Raw genomic sequence first — 10802 nt, forward strand, 5'->3', positions numbered from 1 at the left:
TTCCCATTAAGCCAACCAGCATTACTACAGTTAGATGTTTACAATACAATAGAATACAATATAATAGAATACATTGCTTCCATGATTTACATCCCGGCATTAACACGGTCGTATCGGCTGGTGATACCCCATTGTACCAAAAGCAAGCGTCTCATCCATTCTTTCTGACTAGTTGTCCGCTTTTACTCTTCCAGTGACTGTGCGATTACACAGTCGCGAATTTTCTTCAGCTTTCCTGCTCTGTAATCGCACCATACGCTACTTGCTATAGCATTGTTTCTAAGTGTGGAACACCCACGTGGAGGAGATGCTATCTGCGATTCCCATCTCAGTGGGCCTTATACAAGAGCAGCGACGGGTGGCACTCACGTCGCAGGAGGTACTAATACACAGAGGTGCTGTTAAATAAACCAGAAAATCATGCATAATTAAAATATACGGGTGCCCTCTTAAACAACCAAGACCAGACAGCAGTAGTAAAAGAACTTTTTATGTCCAAACCGCATAACGCACAAAGTAATACTGGGGAGGTTATAATATAAGCCTTTTATTTATTGTGAAAAGCCAATTGTGTGAAAATAAAATATTCAATGACAACGACTGATATATCAATTATGTGTTTACTTTCTACAAGATACGTTTGCTAACAATAAACACATATTATAGCTTTATACATTTATAACTTTTTTAACAGACAAAAATCGCACCCAGAACACTGAAGAAATATATATATATAGGTCTATATATTTAAAAGTTCCAAGTTTAACTTTTCATTTGTGGGTGACGTCTTATTTACAGGTTCCGCCAAAATAATCACATATACACAGGAAATGCTGGGAGCCCCCAGTCCCTCCGCGTGAACGCAGGAAGGTTTATTTATCTCCGCGCGCATTCCTGATTCGCAGCAAGAGCTTCAGCGGAGTGGAACCTCGGGCTATATTTAGAGAAAAGCAGAGGCGAGTAGTGCTGTATTCAAGAAAGGCAAGTTTTAAGCACAGAAATATTTCTGCAGCATTTGTCTGATGACTATGCAGGTGTCATTGCGCGTGTACGATTTAACAGCTTTTCAAGCCTGGAGTCCCATTATTACTCCCGTCTCTACTCATTCATATTATTTTAAGATGGGACCGGTTATGAAATAAAATGGCATATCGGAATGCATGGACCAGTTACTTACTGAGCAAACATGAAGTTTTTATTTGTAAAAAAATACAAGACCGTTGTCTATGGAGTCAGTTTCACTAAGGTAATTTTGTTTTAAAATGCCAGTCGGCTAGGGGTTCGTTCTTTGGTGTCGGATAACACACTTGTGGAAACATCACGCACTATTTAAAACACCGTGTACGTACCATACCTGCGCATGTGCTGGTTCTAAGGGTGTGTGTGTGTGTGTGTGTGTGTGTGTGTGTGTGTGTGTGTGTGTGTGTGTGTGTGTGTGTGTGTGTGTGTGTGTGTGTGTGTGTGTGTTTCTGCACGTGCATCTGCATACTGTATGGACACTGAGACGGCACCAGACAAGTCGGACAATGTATGTGCGCCTCACTTCGGCAGCCAATGATTCTGTGTACCTACATCGTTTCGTGTATAATAGTACCAATATACGAACAACAATAAAACATAAAAATAAATACACATTTCAAATCATTGTAATCAAATATTTATTTTAGAACTGTAAAAACACACAGTTGACTCACAATTGGAGTTTACATAACTAATATGTTTAAATCAAGCGACAAATGTGCATATAAAAATAGAAATTTTATTAACGTTTACGAAACGTTAACACCGATGCTCAGTACCAGCCCATCAAACATGCAAACCTAGATTTTCCACGGCGATGCCCATAGTCATAGCAAGAGCGGCGGGCTGCAGTCCGCATCCGCTTTGCGGACGTGAAAATTGAAACAGATCACAATTACAAAGGGAGGGTTAAAGATAATGTAATGTAAAATTATTTACTATCACGGCGAAGTGCTGCTCGCATTTACAGTGATCAGACAGAGTGCAGGACATGCACACGCCTCGGATAGTCATCATTAATTTTAAGTTTTACATGGGTATGAGTTTCGCTGTTCCCAATTGCATGCATACTGCACGCAACACATCGGCCTCACGCTTTTGCAACGCAGAGCGTTCTATTATAATTTTTACTGCTGTAAATGTTAAGCAGAACATAAGAATTTAGTGTCAGAGTTTTTAAAAACAGTTGGTACATTTCTCAGGTCACCTCAACAAAGACAAACATCCGACAGAAAGCGGTAAAATCGGGTCAGCCGAACTAGCTGCCATGGCACCCTTAGGACTGGAAAAAGGTTTGACTTAATTAATTTCGTCTCCAAGTTCCTTACTTGAAAGACGCAATAATTGGCCTCTAATGAATTAAACATGATATATGCAGAAACATCATTGTCACAACATGAAACAACAATTAGTACAATACGAAAAAAACACGTATTCTCTCCTACCAAAAGTGTGTATATTTGCATATTTTGGACCAGTAACACAGGATCTTTGAGGGTATATTAGAGGAGTCTCTAGTATTATTCTAATTCTCTTCATTAGAAATGGAATATTTTATCTGGGTATGTAATGGACAGGTAGGGGCAAATGGGGAATCCGATCTGATAGAGTTGTGGTGCGCGGGTTCCAATCATCACCGACGCGTTCAGCGCATAGCTCTCCTCCGGGAAGCTTTGGGTTTGATTCCCCTTTTTTGCCAGAATGCTGTCTATGCTGAAACCTTTCGACTTTGGCGCAGTTCGGGTGCCGCTAACTTGATCCACTCCTTTCGGTCTGGACGCACGGGTGGACAAATGAACTCCTTCGAGGGGAGATCTGGCCCGGGCCGCCTCTTCGGCCGCAGACTCATTGCCTTGGATAGGGGTGGCTCCTCTATGGTGCTGCATATCTACCCATGAAACGCTGCCACCCTTCTCTACCGAGTCAAAGCTTAATCCACTGTCCCCCTCTGATGCCTTGTACCAGTCCTGAGCGGAAGTTGGGGTTGAGGGACTCGTGGGCATTTCATGTGTTCCATCCGAATCCTCCTGTTCATTCTCCCCCTTCAGCTGCCGTCGCTTCCCGGCGCCTTCTACCCCCGTTTCGTTGGTTCCCTTCTCTCCCATTTCTACCTGAACGCTTGCGGGGGGTCTGGAACAAGGAGGAGGGACGAGCGATCCGTTCCTTTTGTGCAACGATTTAGTGTCGAGGGACTCCTGGTTCTTGGTCTTTCTCTTCCTGCGCCTGTAGTTCCCATTTTCGAACATGTCCAGACACTTGGCATCAAGTGTCCAGTAACTACCTTTACCGGGTCTGCCCTTTTCCCGCGGTACTTTTATAAAGCAGTCGTTTAGCGACAGATTGTGACGAATTGAGTTCTGCCAGCCCTGCTTGTTGTCATGGTAGAAAGGGAATCGCTCCATGATGAACTGATAAATCCCGCTCAACGTAGCGCGCTGCTCCGGAGCACTTTTAATGGCCATGGCGATGAGGGCAATGTAGCTGTAGGGCGGCTTCTGCGGGGGCTCCTGCCGAGCTGAAGCGAACCCCAAAGCCGGCACAATGCCGCTACTGTCACCGCTGTAGACGTATATAAGAGAAGAGCTGGAAAGATTCAAAGCCGAGGGCGGCATCCCGAGCGATTGGAGTCGACTGCTGTAAAGGCTCATACTTGAAAAATTCTCTCTTTTGCTTCAGATCTAAGTACCAAAATTGCCTTGATTCCGCAGCAAATCAGTACCGGACCGAGACTCCCCTTCTGCTCTCTGCGGCGTCTCACAGCTTCTCACCGCGGGTCTGGCTCATGAGCCTAAAAATGTTAAATAATTGTTGTAAGTTTGCTATTTTATGTTGACTTTGCGCTGGAAAATAAATTATCTATGATAAACACTCGTTGTGTTCTCAGCCCACCCACATTAATTAAATTTTCATTGCAGAAACCCACTGCTCTCTCTCCGCCTGTCCCTTTCCTACCAGCCAATGGAGTGCTTGGTTATTCCTTCATTTGTTTATAGAATTAGTCTGTTGATAAGTCTGCCCACCCAAGTTGAATCAAGCTGTGTTTATTTGGAAAAATTTCCGGGCACCCAATACATAAACGCACTGATCTGATGTTTGAAATATCACGTCCACCCTCGACGATGAAAGTTGCTCACACAGAGAGAACAAGCAAACGCCACAAAGCGTCTTCTGGGACTGCCTGTAACTTTCTCTAAGACTGAGATATGTATTAATGTGATTCAACAACTGCATTCGGATTGTGATCTTTTGTCGTAAAATATATGAGAAAATGTTTAATCGTTATATTTTGACATTGTATTTGCCCGTAAGCATTTTTATTACAGGGGGGAAGAAAACAGAAACGTGAAGATTTCTGAAGTGTGCAATTTTGTTTCCGTATAATTTAATGATTTCTTATCAATACGTTAAAGCCCGAAGAAAGTTAGCAAACACAGTGTTTTACGCTTTTACCGTGTTTACCATACGGGCCACAGAGAGTTACTACCATAAAAGGGAAATCTGGCAGGACGTGGAGGTAAATTGTATTATTTGCGAATGCGTTCCTGTTGCTTTATATTATGTATTTTCCTGTTTATAAAACGTAGAGGGATTATAACAACTTTACAAGTGCACACAGATGGTACGTGCTTACATTACGAGTTTGGATGTTTCAGCGGATAAACTCGGGACCTTTCTTCATTTGTCTTTTTTTCCTTTTACAGGCGGTGATTCATTGAGAAACAAGACTAAGAATCAACAGTCTCGCTTGCTCTGTAGTGACAGCGCGTGCATCCGCTATTCAGCTCGCCCTGTTTCACGAGTTCCTTGGTTTTCTGCTTTTTAGCATCATTTATTGAACCAGCAAACATCTGCAGGGATTTGTATACTAACTAGTCAGCAACCTAATCAACTGCGTTCGGGCTAAATGAGAGCCTTGAAGCCAACTATCACATCTGGGTCGTTGAAATCTTGAACTACAAAATAATCAAACATAATATTTTTGGTTCTGATAACGTTGCAGGCTGTGTGGCATTTATCGTATGGTCATGTACACGTACACGTTTTTGTTCGTTTTACACTGTAGGGCCTATAATATTCAGAATATATAGGCCTATTCAGTCATTAATTAATCATTCCTTAGTCCGAACATAACTTGGATGACATTTAGCCTAATTCACACAGAACATTTAGAAGGTTACGCAGCATATGGATTACAAGACTTGACAACAGCTAAAGATTGCAAAGATTTTTTCAAATCTCATTGGCATTTCAATCAGCAGCATAAATTAATAACGCGCTGGCGCGTAATGGTAACAAACATTGCCATTAAAATACAAAGATAGAGCAATATCAGTAAATTGCTGGTATACACCTCAGTTCATGCATCATTACCTCGTGTTGCACATTTGGTGAGTGTTTGCCCGAAACCACAGAATGTGTAGGATGACATAAAACCATACACATTAACAGTAACCATTCACAGAACTTATACTATCGAAAAATCGCACTGCTATAGCACCTATCACGAACTTGATAACATTCATATAGTTGATATCGGTCACTATATCCGCATAGGCTACTAATCAGCTGCACAACGAAAGCCTTATTTGGGTAATTGGATGCTAAAAGGTTATTGTGGCACGAATATTTGTTTTCAGGTCCTAAATAAACAGTTTGAAGTATATTAATTGAAACATAGGCTATAAGCTCCGCTATTAAAACGAATACAAATATTCAAATATTCCGTTATATTCAAGCCTCCAGGAATTTCCTTTTCCGCCTGCAAAGGTGACTTGGTCAATACAAATAATAAATAATCAAGACTCGTTATAGAAATGTAATGGTATATAAGCTTCGAACTGGAGTTGTTCTCGGAAACTGAGCTTGTTGCACATGATTTACGACTTTCGTTTATAAAACTAAGTAGCTTACATTGGAAGATCTATTTATCTAAATTATGTCTAGGTCACAATAGCCTTCATCACACAATAACGATTTCTGTGTTTTTAAAGTTTGTAAATGACGTAAACAATGGTCATGCGACAAATCTGATTTGGAATCCGGTAGGATTACGTGTTTATAATACAATAAATTACCGCCCTGACACTGCTTTGTGAAAGTTAATAAATCAATAGAATACCTAAACCGCGTCTTTTGTTCAAACATTCTTGCAACATAAAATTATGCAATATACAATTTAAATAAATTATCTCTTAAGCCTTATAAATTATGGAGCATGCTTTGTAACAATATTCAGTAAATGTGTAATTTAAATGATTATTTAAATGAAAATTCAGATTTTAAAGATTATTTATCAGTATGTTATTTAAATGATTATCTAAATTACGGTTTAAATTATACCAGCAACAATTAAAATTATCTCTCAAAGTCACCTATCAAACTTAGTGAGCGAACTCCAGACAGAACATCTGATAGGTTACATTGTCCCGTCACCACAGATAGACCTTACCTACAGTCTATTAAATTCTCATTTATAAACTAATTTTGTCTGTGCCCTCCTGGGCCCGTATTACATCCTTTAACTTTCCAAATTCTTAGGTATAAACTCTCCTAACTTTAGGATAACGGTTAAGATTTCATTGGCCTCAAAATAATGTTAGTAATAGCTATAAACGGAGGCCTATTTAATCTGCATGGCTGTTCTTTTATTGCCCCGTATCCGCGGTATCAACTAGCCGCAGTTTACCTTGGTGAAAAGAAAATGTTAAATATGTACATTGTTGTTTAGAAGTTCCTTTAGTAGATTTTTCCGTTATCCCTTGATACATGATGTTTTTTCATTGCTCTATCATCTTTTGAGAATTAGACTAAAACGTCAGAATCCATTTCATTCAGGAGAGTTTAGCATGATGAGTTTAGTGATGGCTATGTCTAATTGTGGATAATTTATCAATTAAACTCTATGCACACAAAAATCACACTATACATGGGCTCCGCCGTTTGTTCGGTATCTGCGATTTCGGCCATCCGCGATAGGTCTATCACCCGCGGATATACGGGGGACTACTGCAGTAAAACAGATGTGTGTGTGTGTGTGTGTGCATGTGTGTGTGTGTGTGTGTGTGTGTGTGTGTGTGTGTGTGCGTGCGTGCGTGTGTGTGTGTGTGTGCGTGCGTGTGTGTGTGAGTAACACGGCATTAGGATGGAACAGACAAAACGCGGTTATAAATGACAATTCGATCTACAAGGCGAGATCGATCTGTTGTAACTTTGCAATGTAACCAATTAAATGTTAGATTTTGTGGAGAGTCCGCCCACTAAATTTGATGAGTGACCTTGACAAGTAATCGTAATGGTTTCTGATATAATTATGGACCCAAGCACGTAGTATTGGATGAAAATGTTTTAAACAACAATGATTTCTAAAAAAAATATTTAAGTACCAATTATTTAAAAGTCAATTTAAATAATAATTTAAGCATTCATTTAGATCACATGTTTGTTTACTTATTGCATATCGTTACAAAACACGTTCACATTAAATGCAATTTAAGCCTTTAAATGCAATTCGTTTTTTAATGTACAAATGCGAATATAGTAGAAAACGCGAAAATGACGGCAGTTTTTTAATAAGACTGCTTACTAATCGATATTTTAAGTCCATTTTAGTATGGAAGTTTTTTTTTTAAATCTGATATTTGATGCATATTTTCCATTCCAGTAAATACATTTTCATTTGTTATGACCCACAGAAAAACCTCTTTACAATATATAAACAAATATGACTCGTGTGTGTGTGTGGTTTTGGTACTGTTTCATTGTTTTAATCTACATTTTTAAAATAAATTTCAAGAGCAAACAATGATGAATTGCATTTAATGCAATACATTTTTCGTTTGTAATCTCATTGCCCTTAAAACACATCACTCGCAGAGTGAAGCACTTAATTCTTAAGATCTGAATAGACTTGAGCTTTTAAAAATCCTTAAAAGAAAAAAAAGAGAATGTGTCTATAAACGCCCTATACATCGGCTTATAAATATTCTATAAATTTCCTATTAGTTAAAAAAAATATGACGTTGGGAACCTGTCTGGAAAAAAATGGGTAACGCTTTACTTGAGGGGGTTTCAATAACCCGATAATTACTAATGTGCAAATTATGAAAAAATGTAGTTGCTACTTAATATGAAAGATGGGTGATGAACATACATGAGATTAGTATTTTACATGTTATTCATTATTTGTTCCTACAGTACTTCCTTCAGTAGCTCGCAAAGGTTTACAGAATTAACAGATATAATAGAAAATATCGTATTTGCGATAAAAAATGCGCGACAATGCATTAATGATGAACAAACATGAAATCAGTATGTAATTAAGACGTAGTTTGTGGTTAATTAACAAACAAGTTCGAGCACGCAAGCAAGCAAGTAACGTGTTACCAAAAATGAACTGGAATAATAAGTTAAGTTGTAAGTTGTGAAGATCTATCCTGGCGCAGTACTAATAACTTGGGAATTGTGTACTAATAACGTGTCACATACGATTTCTGAGGAGGGTGTAACTTATTATGCTCTGTATTATTCCTGCCGATCGCCATCTCAGTGTAGCGTGAGTGTTTACGTATTTAAGACACTTGCTTAATTCCCAGATTTTTTTAGGCGATTTTCTGTTCTCGTGCCCCATGTGTGACTTACTGTAGGGCAACTGTATGGGCAGGTGTGAACTGGGCCTGCAAAATTGATCTTGTGAGACATCACCGCCCACCCCCACATATCATGGTAGACCCCTCGGTTTGCAAAACTTGCTGTGTGGGACCCACAGTCCAGCCCTTCGACTGGAAACTGTGGTTTCATGTCACAACCCAAAGACTATTCATCTAAACCACCCAGAGTGTATGGATGTGCGTGAGGGTGTATGGGCCAAACACTGGCATCCTGTGCAGAGTGAACCTCAGCTTAGTGCCCCCTGCTGCCTGCGATTAGCTCCAGGTTCCCTGCCACTGACCAGGATAAACAATTAGAAGATGGATGGATGGATGGATGGATGATACATGACTAGATGGATTTTGTAAGTAGAGTTACTAGGGACTGGAGTCAGATGGCTAGCATCACCTGCACTAGCTGAAGTATTGCTCAGCAAGCAAACCGCTGAATTAATGACACTTTTCAAGTAATTATGTAAACATTGAAAAAGTCATACTTCGGGCCGATGTTACACCAGCATCCTTAACATGTTAAGAATCTCTGTTTGTAGAGTTCACGTTTGTGCGGATTTCCTCTCGCAGTCCTAAACATGTGGTTAGGTGAATTTGGCATATCTAAATTGCCCATAATTTATGTTGTGTGTGTGGGTTATGTATATATTACATGTCAAAAGTGTCATATTTTGTTTGGTTACTTATGGGTAAGGTTAGGGCTGGGTAGGGGGTAAGGGTGTCATTATTGGGATTAGGGTTTTCCCATAATTAATGGAGAATGGGGAGTCCCCATAATGACATGAATACAAATAAATGTGTGTGTGCATGCAATCATCATCTGTCTCTCTGGCTGTTTGTGTGTGTGTGTGTGTGAGATCATCTGTCTCTCTGGCTGTTTGTGTGTGTGTGTGTGTGAGATCATCTGTTTCTCTGGTTGTTTGTGTGTGTGTGTGTGTGTGTGTGTGTGTGTGTGTGTGTGTGTGCGTGTGTGTATGTGTGTGCATGCTCTGTGGTAGACTGATATCTTCAGGCTCCTGCCCTGAAATTCCTGCATGGATTGTCTAATTGTCAGAATGTCCTGGATAAATGGTTGTAGAAATGGGTGGATGCTGTGTGCGTTCAGCTTCAAAAGCAAACCATTCGGTCCACCTAGTAGTTTTCGTAGTTTTATTTACGTGAATTAAATGGATATTATGCTTGCAGTGGTTCGCACTGCTGCCTCACAGCAAGAAGGTCATGGGTTCAATCCCCAGATTGGGCATTGGTCCTTTCTGTGTGGAATTCACATGCTCTCCCCATGTTCGCATGGGTTTCCACTTGGGGCTCAGGTTTCCTCCCACAGTCCAACAGTGTGCATAGTAAGTTAATTGGTGATTCTGGTGAAGTTGGCCCTGTAATTGTGAGCGTATGTGTGCCCTGCAGTGTGTCGGTGACTGCTAAGACTTTTTCCCTGCCTATGTCCCTTGTTCCCAGGATAGGCTCCAAACCCCCCACAAATAAGCGGTTATGGTGATAGATGGAAGGATGTTTGCCATAATAAACATATTCCTGATATTAATCAATAATATGATTAAATTAATAAAAAAGTATTGCAATGAAATAAATGAAAATAGATATATGTGATATTATAGGGAGCAAATGTTTAGAAAATAAACAAGCAATAAATAAATAAATAAGCAAGACTCCAAACTGCAAAAGCTGCTCTAGGAGTTTCAGGGAAATGACTGATCTATTCTGACAAGAAGCTTGGCTTTCATAAGAAGATGGGATGGGATACTTGCTACGAATACAAGGACAATAAGGGCATTTTATCTACATATAAATCTATTAAAAGCATTCTGTGCTTGCTACTATTGCCCCCTAGTGGAAGTGCACAAAAAAAAACTTACATGATACTGGCCAGATAAATATGTAGTGTCTAACTATTGCCAGTGACTGGTGTTGCATATGACATTTCCTCCGTCATACCTTTCCTAGTTAAGCGCTATTTTTTGAAAATTAGTATCACACAAGATTCAGGTCTGCAGAGTAGGTTGAGCACAAGTGATTTGGCACTTATAGTTTACCGCTGCCGTCTACGCGGTATCACATGACTCGGGGACACGTGTCCCTCTCAAAGTCTACAAGCATATGGCGGTGGAT

The 10802-nt window shown here is 39.9% G+C and overlaps 1 protein-coding gene across 1 annotated transcript; it reads right to left on the bottom strand.

Annotated features, from left to right (window-relative positions):
• Nucleotides 1–1640: 1640 nt before the first annotated feature.
• On the bottom strand, nt 1641–4228 carry foxl1 (forkhead box L1). Its single transcript, XM_048973144.1, has one exon. It carries the CDS (start codon nt 3666–3668, stop codon nt 2559–2561), a length of 1110 nt encoding a protein of 369 aa, XP_048829101.1. The 5' UTR covers nt 3669–4228; the 3' UTR covers nt 1641–2558.
• Nucleotides 4229–10802: the final 6574 nt, after the last annotated feature.

This window comes from Brienomyrus brachyistius, chromosome 13, assembly GCF_023856365.1.
Source record: "Brienomyrus brachyistius isolate T26 chromosome 13, BBRACH_0.4, whole genome shotgun sequence".
Classification (NCBI taxonomy): Eukaryota; Metazoa; Chordata; class Actinopteri; order Osteoglossiformes; family Mormyridae; genus Brienomyrus; species Brienomyrus brachyistius.

Coding starts and splice junctions, on each gene's coding strand:
- foxl1 (XM_048973144.1), bottom strand. CDS start 3,668: ATGAGCCTTTACAGCAGTCGACTCCAATCGCTCGGGATGCCGCCCTCG.